Source organism: Chelmon rostratus, chromosome 20, assembly GCF_017976325.1.
Source record: "Chelmon rostratus isolate fCheRos1 chromosome 20, fCheRos1.pri, whole genome shotgun sequence".
In the NCBI taxonomy this organism is placed as follows: Eukaryota; Metazoa; Chordata; class Actinopteri; order Chaetodontiformes; family Chaetodontidae; genus Chelmon; species Chelmon rostratus.
The window spans coordinates 14,687,185-14,708,874 of NC_055677.1; the positions used below are offsets into that span (position 1 = coordinate 14,687,185).

A 21,690-nucleotide genomic window follows, 5' to 3' on the forward strand; every position below is an offset into this window, starting at 1 on the left:
AAAAGCTCTAAAAAGAACACGGAAACAAGTTAAAGGAGGATTTAAGTCTAGGATGCAGATTAAGTGGCACCCCGAGGGCCACTGTCCTGTTTGTTACCCTCTGTGTGTCTGTTTGTCATTGACTTTGTGGTCGCAAGCCAGGCTGTACAAGCTTTATGATGTGTTTGTAGTATGTGTGCATAAGTCAGGAATGTGTGTTCACCTGAGTAGAAGTGTGGGTGACCTTGGCCTTCCTGTGTGTCCACAGATCCTACCTGCAGCCTGTCAGGTCACCCCCTCCATGGTTCTGGTATTCCAAGTGATTGCGCTACCGGGACACAGCAGCCACATCAGGTCCGTGCTGGCATGGGGGGCATTTCCTGTTTGTGGGCCGAGCCTCGATCCTGTCCAGGGCAGGTGGGTTGACGGCAGATTGAAGGTGGCTGTTGGACCTCAAGGTGTTTTTATTTTGAACAGTGTATGCAAATAAATCAGGTCAATAAGCCGCTGTTTCCCATTAAATATTATAATTGATTTTCAGATTCAGAATGCCTTAAGTTTAAGAAAAAAAAGTTGAATTTGAGTGGAATGTTTATGCTTGTCACACATCTGGTTGTACAGTGACTACTACCGGTTATGTGTCATTGACCCAGGTTCAAAACCCCTCTGCTCAGGGGGGAGCCACACACACAACTGGACCAGTTTAAAAAAATTGAAGCCCTCATCTCCTCTGATCTAGACCACTGGCTGTGCAACCTGTACTTTCAGGTGTGTGTCTGTGTGTGCGATTAGGAAAGAAGTTTCTTTTGAAGATTCTTTTCTGTTCTTTTTTTGGTTTGTTTGGTTTTTTTTTACATGTATTCAGAATTGTGTGCTGGATTGAGTTATGGTTCTGAATGTTAAATGATATGCTGTGTGTGTGTGTGTGTGTGTGTGTGTGTGTGTGTGTGTGTGTGTGTGTGTGTGTGCGTGCGCGCGTGCATGCGTGCGTGCATGCATGTGCGCGTGCATCTTTTCCCTCACTCTGACCCTCCCCTGTTATTTGGGAGGCAGGATGGTGGGTCTGGGTAGATGGGGGTTGGATTTTGGGATTTTCTATGATAAAAAGCTTTTGCAGAGCAATTGGAAATTGGCCCCAGAGAGCAAACAAGAACCACATCTTTACCCAGCAATTCCGGATGCATTTGAGCTGATGCATTGATTAGATTAGTAAACATCTTAATTGAATTAAAAGCCAGAACAAAGCTCTCTGTCTTGGGTTTGTCTCTTTTATTTGTCCCTTCGACTGTGACATGTTGTTTGTATTATACTACATTATCATTACTGTTGCTTTGATTTCTGAGGGATGCAAATAGCCACTTTTTCATACATCTTTGCGGATGTGCAGCACAATAGGTTGTACAATATTCATACGAGTCACATTTATGGTCTTAATTGAATTATTTTATGCCATTGTGGCACATTATGACAAATACTAATAGTTGGCTATGTCTGCAGCTTTATTACTAACACCTGTGGTGTAATTGCACACACATGCTGTTTTCCCACAAACAATGGTGATGCAATGGAATGATATGAACATAACTGCTGATGACATTAACATGAACAGGTTATTTTTATGTTCACTGAACCCATATGTAGACCTTAAACACACACAGTCAGATCTACTTCCCTCTTGTTTGTGCTCTTTCAGGTAAAGAGGCTCCCTTGTGGAAAGTCTGGGGGGTCAGAGCACGGCATCACCCTGTCGATACCCCCTTCTAACATCCCTGTCATGCCCCAACCTGAGGTCCGTCGTGAGCAACCACAAGGCCAACTGCCACTCCAGCTCCAGCTCCCGTCACAGGCCCAGCCCCAGCCCCGTCCTCAGCCCATTCAGCCCCAGTCCCAGCTATACCACCAACAGCAGCCACATGCGGGCCCCAGCAGCAGAGCAGGAGAGCCCGCTGTGGTACATTCTCACCGGGGGTCTCCTCTCCACCTGTCAGCTGATTCTGCTTGCTCTTCCTCATCTTTGCCAGGTAGGGGTCTGATGTTAAAACCCCCAACTATGCCACAGTGGGGAGAAAATGTCACCCTAATGTCACAAGCACTGGGATGAGAAGAATGGCAGGCCTCATCCACGGCGGTTCTCCACTTGGGTGAATGTGCTCGAGGGTAGGGTTGGGTATAGACAATGGGCCAAGCTCGGCAAACAAAGGATGTTTTCTCAGTTAGATTATATGCAAAAACCCAACAGATAGACTCTAACATTAGTGTTAGTTCAGGCTAATAGACTTGTAACATATTCAGATAAAACTTTTTGACAATACCATTAAATAAGTAAACAAATGCTCCTCGGTAAGATAACACAGAAAGCGCTGCGCTAATAAAATGACAGCATTTTGAATTCAGTCGTTTATTTTAGATTTTAAGTTTCTAGTTTTTCTGTTGTTGTTGTACTAAAAACGTGTTATTAATACACAAGCTGCAACACACATTGCTGCTTATTATACTGTTATCAAGCTATTCAACAACCAGTTTAAACTCTGCCAAAGTTTTCTTTTGCCACTTAGATGTTCAAACAGTGCATTTGGGAAATATTAGCAGCCTCAGTCTAATCTACACAAAGCGTTTTGCTTTGGCAGACATTACATACTGTATAAGTGTACTGGCTTTGACACACTGCAAATTATTGTTGTTGTTTTTTTTTTAAATCTTTGTAGACCTTGCATGTGTTAACCAGCATGCTATAGAGCAGTTTTGTTCTCTTTCTGCCATTTGATTGAGATCCATCAATCACACTTTTCTGATTACCTTCTTGAAGTTGTTATCTGTCCCATTATCCACTAGAATACTCAAATTTCAAGTGTAATCCAATTTCCTTCATTCTCTGTTGCTTTTTTCCAGAGGCACTGGGATACAGAATGAAATGATTTTAGATAGCAAATGAACTGTTGTAGCAGCCGCATAGCGGTTCAGTGGTAAGTGCTGCTTCACAGAAAGAAGGGCCGTGCTGTGTGAAGCTTACATGCCCCCCCTCTCTCGAATTTGTGTGATTTTCCTTCAGGTGATCTGGTTTCCTCCCACAGTCTGAGGACATGCAGGTCAGGCTGATTTGAGACTTACATTCCCAGGTGTGAATATGATTATGTTTCCATGTTTTAGTCCTGTGATGGACTGGTGCTCCTGCGTTTCTTTCAGTGCATGCTGGGACAAGCACCAATGTGATTCTGAATAGGTATAAGTGTGTCCATCAGATGCACTAATGAACTTTTCTGATGTGGCTGCCCTGCTTATCTGGTTGTCCAGGCGAGGTCGTACGATGACTGTTAACACATCCAGAGGTGGCTAATGACTTCTCTTGATAGTGATAAAGATCTGCTTTAAAAACATACTCTTCTTGTTTCTCACCTAGTTTCAAGTCAAGTTGACATCATGGCCATCGCCAGGAATCAAATACAGACTCATTTGGTATTGATCTACTACAAAGGCGACTGGCTAGCGTCTTTGTTATTAATACATCCCCCTTTTTTTCCTTTTCTTTTTTTTTGCACGCACAGCTCATCTTTATTTAACAGTCCTCAAAAGTTTCTGGGGTGCTCTGCTTTAAACATCACACAGGCTTTTTAATTACAAATGAGTTGTGACAGGTCTGCTGGGTAGCACCCTGGCCCATTTTAAACGTGATGCCGGCTGACAGCTTGGCAGTGTTCTCCCAGCACTGAAACATGTGGAAGAAATTGGTCTTTTACATTTCACAGCTTGTCGCTTCCTCCGCCGACTGACCTGTGACCCCCCACAGAGATCCTAACGCCCACAAGGGAAGTGTCCCCAACGAACTGACTGCCTTTCCAGAGAGAGAGAGAGAGAGAGAGAGAGAGAAAGAGCGAGGGAGGGAGGCGCTCACTATGGGAGATTTATTTTCTTCCACGCAAGGCAAAAGGTACCAGGTCTCTTGAACACACACGCCTGCATACAGTACTCTGGCACACACACATTCCCGAAGCCAGGTGAAGAGGTTGCCTGGGAAGTGAACCTGATCCGTAAGTGAAATAACGGATCAAAAGGTGTCCTGCACAACACCTCATCCACGCCGTTCCCTAAGCCGACCTGACGTTTGCGCCTCATTTGCATACAGATCCATTCATTTTGCATTACCTCTGGAGCGAATTATGGCATTCAGATGGGGAGATTACGTCAAGGCTGAAGGGAGCGATTGGATGGACAACTTTAACCTAGCCAAAAATGGAAATCCAATTCAACGCGGAGAAGAAGAACAAATTACCCCCTGTTCCTCAGTCCTCTGTCAAGTCTGGGGGTTTCAGACGTTTCCTTCCCATTTCATGCCTCTCTGTTTCTGATGTGTGCTGTGTGGAGATCGCTTTCTCTGCGCATGTGACGCCAGGATTTTCCTCATTACCCATTTGTCTCAGAATCAGGACAAGTATACGGAGACCTCTTGTCACTGCGATAACGTACACACAGCAGAGCTTGACAGTGAGACTGGAAGTTTGTATTCCTGAGGCCTTAAGTTAATTAATCCCCGTAGAAAAATCACAGTGCGCGGTGAGGTGTCTATTACAGAACAAAACCTGACATCCCAATCCAAGATGATAACTCTGACAAGTTTTGATCGAAAAATCTGAAGGTTACTCTGAGCGCTATTGTGTGGGGATGGATGTTTTTTGTGTTTCAGATTCATTTGCTATTGGATGATGATAATTCTAATTTACCTCAGTTGACTTGTCCAAGCATTATGGAGTGCATTTGGCTTTTTAACGTAGAGATTAGCTACAGGCACACTGGGTTAAGTGACCTTTCACATTAACTGAATGATCCAGTTACATTGGGTTTGTTTGAACCCTAATGACTAATTAGATTAGCGTCTTGTTTCATGATCGCCATTAGTGGATCACTATGAGCACTCAGATGATTCTGCCATAACTGTATCACTGCTTCATTTTCTGCTTTTTTTTTTTTTTTGGGGGGGGGGGGGGTTATTTTTTTAGTTTTTTTACAAGTGGATCATAACATCCATCCCCTTGAGCACCAATGGTGATTTCGAGGATTCCTCCTCTAATGTCTTCTTTGGAGTGCTGCCCTGCACTTTCAGGATGTGCTCCCCTCCAGGCCGGTCCCAGTCATCCTGAGTTTCAAACCACAATGTTACATCATACCCGCTCAATCAGCCGCTCTCTGCATCCCGCCGATTAATTCAACGATGTCCGGATTCCAAATGAATGGATTCAGCGTTTGAAGCCTTTTTGCAGAGACACACACATAAACCCTCACAGTGGGTGTGGAAAAAAAAAACCTAGAAGACTGCACGTGGGGGACAAATACAGAGCATATGGGATGAACACACCCAAAGGTGACAGCAACTTCCAAAACGCACTGAAAATCCCCAGTTTGTGTGTGATGAGACAACTGCAGCCTATGTGTGGCTCAGTGAACATGATAAAGACGAATTTGACTTTCAAGAGCGATGGACTTCACCAGTGAGAGTAAAAAAAAAAGCCTTAAAACAGCATACAAATATGTTAGCATGCTGTATGCATGCATCCATTGTCATTATTATGCCATGGATTACAAGAAAATGAACTCTTGTGTGAGGCGACATCGAATCCTCGCAGTGCCATGGCAACCTTAACACAAATCCCAACATGGACCCAGGGGTAATCCGTGAGTCACTGACCTTCGATCCCTCTGTAACTTTGGACCAGTCATCAGGCAATTAGGGGCCTAGGTGAGCAAGAACCGCCATCTCAGCCTGGTTGCATCTCACCGGTAACGCAGTGATGGGGTCTCGACAGTGTTACGGCCCTCAGGCTTTTCTCTTTCCTTGGCCTGTTTTTGTGTGTGAGCAAGAGAGAAAAGAAGTGTGTTGAGTTATGCGGTTGTGAGGTACACTCATTTGTATTTCTTACCCTGGAAAATATTTGTGCATGTATGCAAGTGTCTACATATTAATGTCTTTGTTTATACGCCTTTCTGTGTGTGGGTGCATCAATGCAGTGTATGCACTGAATGTGTGCGTGTGTGTCTCCGTCTTGTGTGTGCGCGCGTATGTGCGCTGGTCTTAACACAACTCAGAGCGCAGGGGGATAACAAGGAGTTTGTTGTTGGCCTTGAGTGCCCGGAGAGGCTGGAGTTGTGGCAGCTCCAGCGCTCTGAGTTCACAGACGTAGCCCTTAGCTGTCGAAGCTGTCGATGATGTCGAAGCTGTCGATGCTGCCTCCGCGCTCACTCTGGTTCCACAGCGTCTGCGCATTAGCAAGTGGGGCCTGGTGTAATGAGTGTGTTTGTGTGTGTGTGTGTGTGTGTGTGTGTATATGTGTGTGGCTGTGGAAAGCATCCTAATCCATGGTGGTCCTCGTCTACGAGTCCACGGTTGTTGTTGTTGTTTTTTGCTAATAGAGGTTGAGGTGTGTGTGTGTGTGTGTGTCGGTGTGTGTGCTCATTACAGCAGCTGGCCAGGGGCTGCTTTGCTCTGTCTGCACGGCAACACACACTCTGTTGAAATGTAATATTTGCTCAAGTGCACTTCTACTTAGATTAGCTATAAACTATTAAAACAATGCACTACAGCTTGAATGACAAATAGTTGGATTTGGATGCTATAAAAGTTAGGAATGCAGAGTGTACTGCATTTTCTTTCTGGGTGAATGCAGTCTGAAAATCTGCAAAACTGCTCTAACATTTTGTATATTTGACACAAAACGGTCTCTGACTTTGTGCCTCTTGATTCGATCTTTCTCCCCTCACTTTCGAAGTGCTTTTTCCATTCTTGACATTTCTTCTTCTTTCTTTTTTTTTCATGCACTTTCAGAGTGTGCAAAAATATCTTGTCCTCAAGTCCAGATACAGCATGTTCACACCGTGGAGGCTACACAAAATATTTGGCTGATGTGAAATTATTGGAATCATAACACTGACGCAAAATTGAATATACAGTTATGTAATGTCATGAAAATGCAGAAAAATAAGAAAATATTTTATCCAGAGAATAGAACAAATATAACCTTATTACCTTGTAACTGTAGGCGATCCAAATGCTTACCAGTAAAGCAGTGGTAATTAAAAACTACATCTGTGTTAGGATGAAATCTGATTTCAGACTCCCTTAAAAATAGCAGAGAGCAGACTCTTCCTGCCATTTAAGTACATTTTAGCTGTCAGAAGGATTTCTGATGTGTTGCCTATATTTAAGTTATTATTACTGATATATTTAATCCTGCAGCAAGAGAAAAATTATATCATCGCGGAGGCTTCCATATGTATTATATAGATGTGACTGGTTCCATGGGGGAAAAAAAGTTTCACATAGTGAGATTTTTACATGTATCAAGCTAAGGTTTACTTAATTACAACCTTCAGGCAATGCAGGAACCCTTTTTTAAATTCTGTGAATGTTAATATGCTAAATAATGCAGATCTCCGACTCTTCAAGCATGAGACACACATCTGGCGGCTTACCATTTAAATTACAGCAAAAAAAAAGAGAGAGAGAGAGTGAGAGTGAGACAGATAGAGAGAGAAAAGAAAAAAGAGGGTTAGGATGAAAAAATACTTCAAAAGTAATTTTCCAAAGAAGAGAAGAATGGGAAAATGTATTACAACCAAACTTAATTTCTTTTTCGATTTTTCATCATTTCTAATTGCATACATTAGAGGGTTGAGGCTGGGAAAGGTTCAGCTTTGAGATTGTGGGAGACGGGGATGACTGTGCAGTGGGAGCTCCATAAGTTAACACTCCTACTTCTCTCTGTTCAGAGTGAAATCAGCCTTTGTTGCTTTTGCAAGTCTCCAGATAGTGAACCAAAAACATCTTCACTACCTGCCTAGGAGTAGAAAAACAAGACAAAAGCAGCACTCGCAGTGTGTTGAGAAATGCAAAGAGTATTTCATTTGCTTTCTGGGTACACTGCAAACAACAGATTTTTTAACAGCTCGTCTTCTTGTTTCAAGTGCCTTTACAAACCTGGAATTTTCAGCATTTGAGCTTAATTTTAAATACATGTTGCATTACTAAATATAAACCTTCAAATTTTTATTGTGGTATATCAGACAATTAAGAATGTAAAATCTTAATTTTTTTTATTCCATTATTACTTTTTTAGTTAGTTCATCAGGATGACAAAAAACTCTTAATCAATTGGATTTTGTAATATAAATATTACTCAGCCACCCTTGATCCTCACTATGATTGCCAGATGTGGTTTGCAAAAGAAAACAAACATGAACCTCTCTTTCTTTTTCACGCTCACTGCACATTACTTCTGTTTTGGGATGCAGGGAAGAATTCCTCCTCGGGAGCCATTTCTGGAAACGCGGGAGAGAAGAGTGATCCATGCAGGGAGAAAGCAGAGGGTGGGATTCACTACAAGGTAACACTTTAAGGGAAAGTGTTCCCACCCTTGAAATGAGCACCCTCTCCGCTTTCCCCTTCCCTTCCCTCTCCGCCCCTCTCTGCACCCCTACACACACCTCCCCGGCTTATTATCTGAGATTTGTCAAAATACATTTCACACTAACAGGTATTTTTCAGCCTTCAAAGCCAGTTTTGATCTGCTTGACAAGCCAAAGCAGCTCAAATTCTGTGAAATCAGCAAAGCCAGCCAGGCCTCCCTTTTTTTTCTCCAAGCCGCTCTAAACACGCCTCTTCCTGTGCTACAGAGGACTTAAGCTAAATTAATCAAAGCCTGCATGTTACCTGCCATACTTTGAAGTGGTAATTGCAAAATTACTCTGTGTGCTGATCTGGCATTGCTGCTTCCCGGTCCGCCCCTGCCATTGTGCCTCCACTGCGGCCTTTTGTTGTTGTGATGTTATTGTTGAGGTAGTTAGAAGCCTATGAACAAGCCTCCGTCTGTCACACACATATACACATCCTCCCCTCCTGCCGCTCTCCTCTATCCCTCCAAGTCTTTAGTCTCACTAACCTCCTTCTACTGATGTACAAGAGGCTCTTCGGACCACCATTAATCAGAGATGACCTGTTAAATAAATGAGTTTGTTGATATGAGGTTTTATTTCTTTGCAGCCTCTGTAGACTATGTTTTTTTTTCTTCTCCTCTTGGCCCTATCTTTAAAACCTTGCTAACTCTGTCAAATGTCATGGTGTGGAACCCAGTTGTCTAATGATTAAGTGGAGTGATCTCCAACCTGCCCCAGCCTGGGAGCGCAAGGGATCAGATTTCAACCCTTCAACCTGCAGTGCAGGCCTAATTAAAATGAATTTTCTCCAGGCGACCACTTTGCCCACAGGGCAGGAATCCAGCTATATACGGAATCCGCTCTTAAGGTATTGCATTAAATTTATTGTGGGGAGACACCGGAGAACATTGTGGTTTATATATCTCCTGCATTTTTTCTCTCTGCTTTCTTTCCCGCTCCTTTCCACCTTTTTATTGTGATCATCACTCTGGAATCCAAGCTTGCTTTGGCAAAGATTGCGCTATGAAAACGGATGGAGCTTTTATGGGGCCCTGCCCATTTACTACTTCCTGGGCCTAGTTTATCTCAGAGGGAGAGGCAGAGAGAGAGAGATGGAGGAGAGGAATGGATGAAAAAAAAATGAAATGGAGAGAGGTAGGGTGAGACAGGGGCGGAAGAAAGAGAGAGGTTGCTTATTCCAACTGTGGATCTCATTAACATACATCAGTGAGTATTTCACAACTTCAAGTAGAAAGGCACTAAGCCCACCCAAGGGCAACACAGGCAGGGCTGACAGGGCCAGGGAAAGCAAGCCGTTAACATGTTGGCGGCTTAACAAATAATATCTGCTCCCAAGTACCTTGGTGAAATATTTAAAACCCCACTTCCTAACTCCATTTGACTGTGTTTATGACGATGACAGTAAACGACTTGTGTGGAAAAAAACAGTGCCAGATGCTCAAATTTCACATATTTAACACCACCGTCACTGTACGCATGTTTCCCAAATGAACCCAACTTGAATGATGGCATGCCGTATGCGATTTCGCCGTCATTCTTGTCTCGTGTCAATTGAGGCGCGGTTGAGATATAGGAGCGGCTCCAAAGTGCCACGCACACTGTCACTGTCACCGTGTGCATCCCCCAAGATAAATTCAGAGGCCTGTTTCCTGCTTTGATTACAAATGACATCCGCATGTGTTCTCCCCGATTTCTGCTCCTCACAGAAGAAGCCAATCAAGAAGACAAATAGCTGCGGCCCCAGCATGAGCGGCAGCAGCGCACCGCCTCGGCAGGCAGACAAACAGAAGATGCAGCCTTCAATGGAGAACCTCTCCACGGAGGAGATGGAGGAGTATACATTCTCCCTACAGTAAGTCTCACCACTCATTATCCTGCCTCAGTCTCGCAAAATATAAACGTGGAGAAGAAAAAAAAGGGAAAACGTGGGTGACAACTGGTTTCTGTGCCTCACAGACAGTGATGTGCACGGCATCAAGCAGACAGACGCTGACAAGAAAATGTGCCTAGAACACCTCCTGTACAGATAGAGATACAGTAGTCACGTGCCTTTCAAGGGAACTCCTAACTAAATAGAGTTTGCATCTGCTATAGCTGTAATCTCGTATCGCTCAATTGTAATTTGTCAACATAAACAAGTCACAAGCGAAGTAAGTTTTAGAGCCCCGTGGCCTAATCTGTCCCGAAAAAAAAAAAGAAGTCAAGCTGTGTGGGAACCAGGGAAGTTCATCTGTCCACAAGAGCTAAAATTTTATATTTCATGCTTGAAAACATCTGAACTCAATCTCAACTTTTCAGCTTTTTTAAAACGTTGCAAAGAATGTGAATTCTAAGTCAAAATTTCACTTTATGGTTTACAGCTATAAAACAAAAACTAATCAGTGGCACTCAAACTAATTTGGTTTGTAACAAATCACATGTGTGGCCAAACCAAACATTGCTCACCCATTATGTCACTATGTTTTTTTTTTTTTTTTTTTTGCGTCTTCCTCTGCACAACAGAATGCAACAAACGACGGTTTGTAAGAAATTTGTTTTCCTCTTCACCGTGGCTTACAGCATTTGATTTTAATGAGAAAACGGGGATGTATGAAATATAAACAAAGCGGGAAGCACAGAATTTCAAACACCTTGGCCAAACGTGTTAAAAGCAACAAGGTGCAGCCCTGTATGCCCATGGAGCATCAAAATAGGCTAAAAGCAAAATTGCTTATTTCAACAAAAAAAGTCACAGGTATTTGTTTTTATTTGAACGTCAACTAAATTAAGGGGAGGGGATTACCACACACACTACTACACTGGGGGGGGGGAGAGACAGAGAGAGGGAGTCTATGTGTGTGTGAGAGAGACTGAAAGGGAGCTCTCCCTGGAGATTTAAAAGTACCCATGTTTCCTCATTTCTGGGAGTTGGTAATTTATAGCTGCTGGTCACATATTAAACAAGATCAGAGACTACTCCCTGACATCTTCTGAACATACTGGGGGAATTCAAATGATTACCAGCGTATCCTGCCAACAAATGACGACACAGGGACTATCTTGAGGGAGAGCGAACACAAAACGAACACAGAACCCAGGCAGGCTGCACACAAAGGGACACAATTAAATGGTTTTCACGATTATTCATAGTGCCGCTTTTTACCTCTGAGCAGTCGCCGGGCTCCGTGAGATGAGACATTTCTGTCAGTTATAGGTACGGATTGTATTGAGTTGGAGCCCTGGCGGTTCCCTGATGCCCTGTGAAGGTGCTGCTGCTATTGATTTCATCTTTACAAGCACACACATTACAGTATCTCTGAGCTGAAGGCTGCTTTTTTGCCCTCGCCTAATCAGAGCATTAGAAAGATACGGTGCCAGTGTTGGCTTTCACGCTGAAGTTAAAGACACTGCACTCTCAAAGTCATACCCTCACCCATCTCTCCCACTGTGCTGTTTGACTTATTCTGGGCTTCTCCACATTACCTGAGGACTGACAGAGACGCAGACGAAAGGGATTGTTTACTGATCCTTTTTTTTTTTTTTTGCCGTAATGATGTCATCTCCATCTCTTCTGGCATTTTGAGAGCTCTGTTTGTATCTTTGTGTGTGTGTTTCTATGCATTGGTGCATGTGCGTGGGCGTGTGTGTGTGTGTTTACGTGTACATCGTTTCTTGCCCGTGTCTGCGTACACTGTGTGTGCACGGATGTGTGTGCATGCATGTATTTTATGGGAGATGAGGATTCATACCGCAGTGATTGAGGGATATTACTGCCATCTATTGAGCCACAAGAGACTGAGCTCATTGAGATTTTTATAGGGCGTCCCGACACAAATGTGCAAATCAGATGCTCATGAATTATTAAGCAAACACTTAGAAACAGCGAGATTCAGTTAGGACAGTCTGAGAATCACACAAAACCTTTAACACAATGCATTCATTTCCTGGACGTCGCAGTCAGGAACACTTTATTCAGCAAGTGAAATAAATATAAAGCAATGTATTGGAATGAAGCATGATCACTGTCTTACTGTGCTCCAGTGCTTATAACAAGAGTAAATCTAATGTATGTACACTGCAGGCTGTGGCTGCAGGTGTGACTTCAAAGACAAACCTTCTGTTAAGAAGTGAACTGTCTGAAAATACGATAATATTGTGACAGGTATGGCAAACAATAGTTTATATGGATGCATCTGAGTCATACAAGTTGGCAAAATGTACAGCAGTGTAGTTTTTGTGTCACAAACACCATAATCTATTCATCAGAACTGCTGAGAAATCCATCTTCTGGAGGCTGTTTTTGTGTTTTTATGATTTTAAACAGAAATTGTATTTTGTATTTAAAGTTTTTGTTTCAGGATGAGCTTCTCCTTTGCTTTTTTGGAGTTTAGTAATTTGATTTTTTTTTTCTTCTTTACTATTTTTATTTTAAGTTCCTGTTTGATAAGCTCAAAGGCACATCTACACTGTTAATAAAGACAAAAAAAGCCTACATGGTATATGGAATCATAATAACCTTAAACCATAAATTACAATTTCAAAGACAACACAGAGCTCCTTTTACTTCATGTATTGACAGTTGCAAGTCAATTCTGGGCAAATGAAAGAAAACAAGCCAGGAATGATTCTTCTTTCTTTTTTCTTTTTTTTTTTTTTAGTTCTTATGCTGCTGCTATCTGTTTGAACATGCATGAAAGACTCCTGCCGACCTTCCAACTTATTTGATGTCTACAAGTGTAATCTTAACCACCTTTTTTCTCACAGAATAGCACTGAGCAAAATCAAAGCACCTGATTCAATACGGCTGTTGTAATTCGATATGGCCAATTTAATGCTTTCGGATGGTGCAGCAACAACTTCTAGAAAAAGTAAACATACTCAGACTGAATTCATTTTGCACCTTAGAGGGCACTTCAGCAGTGCTTTGCACAAAGTGTGCTCAGCACAGTGATAAGTTACTGTTGCTAGCTTGCATTTAAGCTTTACAAATGTCATTGTGCATTTAAAAAATGCATCCTAACAAATGCTAATACTGAAGAATTTCCTGTTGTTTTTAGGAAAATCTGTTGTTACTCATAGAGATTTTGATGCATTCTTGATTAATGTCAGTTAGCTTTAGTATTGTGTCTCACCAATGTCACCTAACTTTTTTTTTTCTACTCTGGTTTTGAGGAGAGAAACCTGTTTTAATCAAAGTCATTCTCACATAGCAATTAGATCTAATTAGTCCAATTATCAAGATTCTAATTACATTGAAATATACCCCCTAAATCTCATATCAATTATAGTATGTGTGACTTGTCCTGATCAGGAGACATGAAGAGGGAGAGAGACAGAGTGAAGACAAAGCTGGGTGGGAGGTAGAACAGAAGAGCATGCACATCCTCCGGAGGCCAAATGACTGCAGAACTGACTCCATCTGTCCCCAAAGCTTTTATTCCAAAAGACTGTATGGCCATTTGGGGATAAATGTCACTTAACCTTTATTCGTTTTTTTCATTTTCAGAACTATTTTGTTACTGGTTATGATGTTATGATTAGTTACATCCTAGTTTTCCGTTTCAATTAGATGACTGATGAGTTCAAATAAATACAGTTTCAGCGTTTAGTTTGCGAGCGAGTTGTCAAACACTGTTGTCACGTCTGGATTAAAGCTGCAGAAGAAATCGTGCTGGAAATAATTATCAGCTGTATTAAAATCAGGCCTGACCTTTGGTAGCACATTCACTCACATGCTAATGTGCGGCAGGCAGCGCACACAAACACACGCACAAGCACGCACGCACCCGCACAGTATGTTGCTGTAGTGGTGCAGTATGACACTGTAGGTGCACCGGCAAAACACACACGCACACACACATGCACAGCCTGTTCTTGTTGTGGAGTCAGAGGGAACACACTGACCTAATTTCCCCCAGTTAGCTCGCCTCGTTGGGGACCAACAATCCTCTCCGCCCGTTTCCCCCAACCGAGCCTATCAGAGCACTCACTCACTGTGCGTCTCTGTCTGTCTATCTTTCTGTGCCCTCCATCTGTTTTAGTGTGTATACATGCTCAAGATTAGCAGCACTGTGGTGCACTTATATTTCTGCATTCACTGCATTAGTCCGTGGCACTAATTACACAGGGTCATGCGCTTAAAACATTCATAACATGCAGTGTCATTCCTTCGCTGACAAAGAACCATCGCGGAGAGAAAGAGAGAACGGCCTGCAGTAACAGACAGAGAAAGAGAGAAAACCACCTGAAATAACAACTAGTTCCAGGCTGTCAATCCTCTGCATACTGCAGCTCCGAATCACAACTCAGTGCAAGGGTCAATCAATTCTGATGTAATGCTGGTAGGAGAGGTGGGTGGAGATGGCAGTGCTGCTCACCCCTGGGTCTCTAGTGCTTTCCAGGGCTCTTTCCTGTGCTGAGGGCGCAGGAATGTGCCTGCGCGCGTGCACGCACCGGTGCGTGCATGCGTGTGCGAAAGAGAGGCCCCTGGCTACCTCGGCCCGAGTGCACGTTAGGGTTTTCTGCGGCCAGACGCGCCCTGGGTCACTTCGGATCTCACAGACACACACATACACAATCAACGTGCTGCTTCCTTTATGGAAATCGGAGCTGTCAGCTCCCTGACAGGCCAATGTTGCAATATGATTGGTTACTCTGCAGTGATGTGGGTGTCAGTCAGAGCTGACTGCGGTCCCATTGGTGGTCTGGGTCAAGGGAACATGTTTCCCACAGACACGTAAGAGAGAGGTAGGGGAGGGGCTTCAAAATGACAGGAACTGTATGTGAGAGCATATGAGTTATTGCGTGTGATTTGTGCATGACAGAGAATGTGTGTGTATGTGTATGTGTGTGAGAGAGAGAGAGCTTGGCCAGAGGTGACACTTCCCTCACACTCTTCTTTCTTCATCTGTAATCACTTGTTCCCCAGTCTGACACAAACATCTAATAAAGATGGCAAAAGTCAACAAACAACTCCCCAAGAATTTAAAAGTCAGTGACAAACACTATATGCTAATGCACTGCAGCACAAACATGCACTAATGCACTGTGCCCTGTGCAAATAAATATGAACTTTTAGGAAAACATCACTGACAGGCAGCTCTAATGATATAACTGACAGGTTGTAGATGTCGATGCAATCAGGATTTCATTCACAATGTAGCATTTGTGTATATATGAGCATGATGTCATCAGCGCGTATTTCAGCCGTTGCCAGTTTAGAACCAGAGCCTGTTTGATTGATAATTGCACTGACACTACAGTTAACAGTTTGCATTTGTCTTACACTTTATTTGTTTGGGGGGCACACATTCATGAGATATGAGTGACATTTATAAAAACACATATAAATTCAGTTCACCAGAAACCAGAAGCCCATTTACACAGTTTTTCCCATCAGAAATACCGGTTGATGCTTTTTGCATCATGGTTTGATCTTGTGATGGAAGCTGTAATTTGATTTGATTTGGAGCAATACAGGAGAGTTACAGCTGCGTTTCACTGGTGTAACATTCAAAATATGTTATCATACTCAAAAAAAAAAAAAAAAAGCAAAAAGCGATCAAACGGTGTGATTTTAGAAAGTATGAGTGACAGTCTGGCCACATCATGAAGAAACAACAGCTGACAGAACGGTAAAAGAGAGATTTACAGTTAATCTGCTATGTGATGCTGGGTGGCATTTCAGGTCGTGTCTTTTTTTCTTGCTGTCTTTTTTCTTTGTCCATCACCCACTTAATTGCTCTCTCCATACACACATATTACACATAGTTAGTCTCCCTGGCTCGTAATTATTTCCTCTCCCCCTCTCAGTCTCTCCCGTTAATTCTGTCTTCATCTCTCTGCCTCTAATTTTCTCCATCTTTCTCTCTCCACACTTTCCTCGTTCTCTCTCTGTCTCTATCTCTCTGGTGACAATGTCCTGCAGTTATGAGGCAAGGTCAGAGAAGTGAAATCGATTTAAATACTGATGCAACTCTCTGGAGGCCCATACTCAGCCTCCGCAGCACCCCTCCCTGTACGCCTCACCCAAATTGATGAATGGATAGATCTCCGCAGAACCGTTGTTATTTGTCCCGCATTAATCATTCGATGTATTATGCATCTACTGGCACCATGTTTTCAGTATTTTCTCACTGCGTCCAAAAAAGTTTATAGAGAGAAAAACAACCTGTTCTTCATTGTTGAGGACTGTGGTGGTAGTTGTAGTAGCTGAGTGTGTAACGAGGGCCTGGGAAGTCCCTGTGTGTTTGTTGATCCCAGGTGCATCTGCATTTGAAATGTTTCCACCCTAGTTTATAGCGCACCAAGGGACCTGCCATTTCCATGTTTTAATCCCCTCTCGTGCTAAGTCAGGCGCTCCATAAAAACGCCACATGTTGCATGGCAATGAAACAGCTACCTCATGTATACTTCTAAACTATTCCAAGGTGTGTGTGGAGGCCAAAGCACATTTTTGCAGGAGGGATATGTTTTGCCAGTGCAGGAATCACAAAGATGGATTATCACTCGTCAAATTATAGTTGTTGAATGGTCCTTTGGCTAGCAGCTTCAGAGCTTTGCCATTGAACAAAGAATATTTCTGTATTGGCTAAATCTCCTAAGCTTTGAGTCTCATCATCGTCTCTGACCACATTCCCATCAAATTGGAAAAGTGGTCTTTATCCTTTGTCATACTGAAAGAAGCAGAGGGACGGGATGTTAGCTTGTTGCTACACAATTAAATTGTTCATGTGTTTATAGGACAACATTGTGGGAAATACTTGTTCACTTTCTTGCCTGAGAGTTAGATGAGATTGATACCAGTCTATATCCATGCGGTAAATATGAAGCTGCAGCCTGCAGCTGGTTAGCTTTGCCTGGCATGAAGACTGGAAACAGCTAACCTGGCTCTGTCCGAAGGTAACAAAATCCTCCTAAAGCTCATTTAGTAACACACTGAATCTTGTTTATTTAATCCATACAAAAACCAAACTATAAACAGGGGGGTTATGTGCCGAACTATTTCTTGGCTACTGCAAGGATACTGCAAAAGAGGGAATGGTCATTACGTCACTGTGTAGCATGTGGACGCACATTGGCGCCACACTTGCAAGCTCTCTGCGCAGTTAGTGCAGTGGCGAATGGGCCGACCACTTCATCTCTCTCCTCTCCGTCTCACAGGTTACCATTCTGGGTGATGGAGGCAGTGGTGTGTTGTTATTTTGCTAATGTTTCATGTGTTTTCAAGGTACATTTGGTTTGATTTGTATGTTGATTCAGTAATTTATTGGCACGCAAGTTAAGTTGATGTTATGTTTGCTAGACACTTTAACACATGACAGACAGTTTCAGTGTCTGTCATATGACCTTCAGCATCGAAACCTGGCATAAAGCAAATCATGTAGATGTTGGTATTGTGACGTAATGACCTTCTTCCTTTTTTAAGTTTCCTTGTCTTGTCCTCACCTGAGGTTGCCAGGCAACTCCTTTAAAGATTTTGAAACAATTGCATTCACAATAATGGGTCATTTGTATTTTTTGTCTGGCTTGATTATATACAGATCAACGGATCATTGATCGCCATTACTTTAGAATTTCATCTTCCAGAGTTCATTTCCCCAAATAGGAGTTTTGGTTACCTACAAAACATCACACATCCTGGTCTAATTACCACCTTGATACTGATGCAAATGTTTTTTTCCACTGTCTGAAATATCTGAAATAATAACCAATGCAACATTTCCAACAGCTTGTGATTCTGTGCCAGCACTGCATCTCACTCAGTGCTCGCTGATCAACAGCACAGAGCACTTGTGGCAGTCTCCATTGCCCTTATATGCTTGCCTGCATGTGAGAACCTCCCTCGCATTGTAAAAATGAGCAGCCAACTATTAGTCAAACATGGATTCCTAATTAAGTGAAACATATTTTTTTTCACTGCTTTTGATTATGTTCTCCTCCGTTCCTGTCAGCTGCAAATAATTCTGATAATTTGGTGGTGCATCGTTATACTATTTTAATTATATGATGATGGACTCCAGTTCTGCAGCTGAGTCACTATTCCATAATTCTCTTTTAACTACACCCCAAATACCTGCCACTGTGCTCCCATTTTGTCAATGAAACTCATTTATGTGTATTCCAGCTTTGCCAGGCTCTCTGTAAAAAAAAAAACAAAAAAAAAAAACAGTGCTTATAAAGCCCCTAAATGGTAAGGTAATTGTTCTTGGAACAAATAAAATTTAAAGAAAACAGAGGGGAGGGAGTGAGAGAGAAAGAGGCAGCACAAAGTTAAATCTGAAGCAAATTTTAGTTTTTTTTTCAGTGTAAATAAAACTTCTCTCAAGATGATATAAAAATGACTCAATTATCTAAAAGCCTGGAGGGCATATGCTGCTCTGTTCAACTTGTTTTTATGCACACACATATTCAAGGTGCTTTGCAAAAATGATACTAGCTTAGTAACCAATGATTATCATTTAATACAACTTGGGGGATCGGGTTTCTTTGTGATTTGCGCTTTGTGAGGTTTCCTGGCTTCCTGCTTTATATTTGCCCCACCTGTGCAAAGCCCCGCTTCAATGCCAGTCATTACGCAAACTTGTGTGCTTTTGCGTACTTGCAGTAACTAGGCAGTTAAAGCTTATTGTTTCTACTGCGGGAATGACCGAAGCATCTGGACATGATGTAAACTTTGATCGGCATTCGTACAGTACGCCCATTTGTTCATGATTATGCAACACAGAGTTTATATAAATACACACTGTCCTTACACAGGAACTTGCAGACTGTATCTCATGCCTGTAAATATATGGAAGCACATGCACACAGGCAGTCACATATACGTAGATATACATTATCATAACAAGAACGACTGCACACAATGGAAATGGTAAATTAATGTCTTTGGTGATTGTACACAGCACTGTAAAGGTCACTCAGTATGTGTGTGTGTGTGTGTAGTGTGTATGTTTTTGCAGTGCATCTCATTACTTTGACAAAAGCATCATTATGAAGCGCTTCACTGGCTAACCTGTGACTGGCTGTGGATTGATCCTACAGGTTATTAGTGCAAGTCTTAGACCTTGTGCAGATACAGCAGTAGCATTCCCTAACTAAAGAAACAGTAAAGAATGTCTGTGTGCTGTTGGAGTTGCAGGAGTTTTAGGAGTTGTTACTTCACCATAAAGATATTTTGCTCATGATGTTTGCTTTCGGTTTGGGTTGCACGCTATTAAATAGCTTGAAAATGAGCTCCTTTTTTCCCTTAAGTTAGTCATTTGAACTTTACGTTTTGTTTGAATGCTCACATGCAAATTCCTATTGCCATCTGTGCACATGTGTTTAAAGGTCGCAAACTACAGTTGAGTAGTACTAGAGTAATGTGGATGCTAAGTGTAAACTTAGTGAAAGTTATGCATTTTAAAACAAAATGCATTAGTGTTGATGTAGCATAAGCTGTTTTTTTTTTTCTTTTTTTTCAGTCCAAGCCTTAATAACGCCTCAGAAAGGAACGGGTTTTGCAACCTACAGAGGACAGATGTAAGATACTGTCACAATCCAAAACAAATGCATTATCAGCGTTCTTCCAAAATGAAATGCAAACAAAGACAACGGTATCTTCGGTCCTATCTCTTGACACCTGAGATAATCACACTTCCATAATCACCACAAAACTCATGCATCTGGGCCACTAAGAAAACAATACGTTATCTGTCAATCTTTTAAGTCTATTTTCACACTGTATCTTTGCTTTCTCTATTTCCCCAACAGCAAACCATTCTTCGACTCTGTCGGAAAAGATGTGTGGTTTTAGTGCATTTATAAACAATGCCGGTGGCCCAAATAAGAAAGTGACAGAAAATAACTTAATCCTCAAAATAAAGGGATAAGTCCAATACTTTAAGTGGCCTTAGACTGGAGGGTTTAAGCCATCAGGGCAATGCGGGGGGATTCTGAGGGTTACCTTCACTCTCCTCGGCCCTGCAGCCTTCTCACCATTAATCTGCTATTTAAAATGTAACACTCCACTGTACTCCTCTCCTCCCCCCTCTCCCCCGTCTCTCATTACCCATGCCATCTTAAAGGTTTAATACTTGTCCGTACTTGCTATTCACTTTGTGCTATTTTTAAGAGCACAGCTCCCGTTTGTTGTCATGCGGCACAATGTTGAGGGACGCAGCCTGGGAAAACCAGTCCTGGAGATGGTTCTTGCTCCAGTGGTTGACAGATATATGCTAGTTAAATCTGATTTACAGGCGTTGGCACTCTGTGGCAAGGTTTAAGGAGGATGATGAGTCCTTTTGCAACGTGCTTTGATGACATGGGAATGAACAACAAACATATCAAAAGATAATGAGGGAACAGCTCCTGGCCCAGATTTCACAGAATCGTATAAACTACAATTAAAATATAGTATTATGTGCCAATGCATGCCTGTTGAAATGGTTAGTTTCATCTCTGGGCTGCTATGCCACATGCTATCAGTCGTTTGGGGGACAAGCTGTGATATTGGAATGAAACATCCTTCGTTCCTGCGAGATAAAAAGCCCACACCTCCACCCCCTGCCTTTCCCTCTTTTTCTGCATTGTACTTTTGTAATTGGAGGTGCCATAATGAAATCAATTCAGTGGCGATAACAGATTTCACATCATGTTACCAGTTTCCTTTGGAAGAGGCCGCCACATGAAGACGTCTAAAAATATTCCTCTTTCATGCATCATCAATATCTTCATTATATGAAAGATGGGCGTCAGGTTGTGTTTGCTGTTTTCGTTTAATGTCACTTGACAGGGTAGCATCTTGCCTGTGTCTGTGACACACTGCTGTTTTGTCTACTCTGTAATTCCACTTTTGCAGACATGCGGAAAGCAGTTTTATACCACACAGCCAAGCAAGTCGTGATAAAGCTTGGAACAGAAAGGAAGACCCTTTGTCAAAATCATAATAGAGAAGCGGAGACACACATTCGCTCAAACATTATCATCCCTCTGTTTGTGTTACACTTCAGAACCTTAAACACACACTTGACACTGGGAATGCACACATTTCAACATATCTCCTGTAAATCTAAAGTGTTATGCATGGCGTCTTTGCCTCGTGTGATCAGTTACTCTAAAGATTCAGAGCAGTGATTTTGAAGTTCTCTTTATTGTCAGTGTCTTTCATTAATGTGGAGGCTGTTTTTCTTCATTATAGATAGCTGCTAGTTCATTTGTAGAAAAACAACAGTAAACAGCCGTCTATTGCGTATATTATCTTTTATGTACAGCATCTCACTGACCTCACACAGTAACTGTACTGTATATATG

General features: G+C 42.2%; 1 protein-coding gene across 1 annotated transcript in view; it reads left to right on the top strand.

The window, feature by feature from the left end:
• Nucleotides 1–21,690, top strand: part of ofcc1 (orofacial cleft 1 candidate 1) — a 78,468-nt gene that overhangs the window by 25,546 nt on the left and 31,232 nt on the right. The window contains exons 13-17 of the mRNA XM_041961729.1: nucleotides 248–396; nucleotides 633–747; nucleotides 1,673–2,000; nucleotides 8,257–8,348; nucleotides 10,125–10,270. Of these exons, the coding sequence (XP_041817663.1) occupies nucleotides 248–396; nucleotides 633–747; nucleotides 1,673–2,000; nucleotides 8,257–8,348; nucleotides 10,125–10,270 (830 nt within the window). The remainder of the gene's footprint in view (nucleotides 1–247; nucleotides 397–632; nucleotides 748–1,672; nucleotides 2,001–8,256; nucleotides 8,349–10,124; nucleotides 10,271–21,690) is intronic.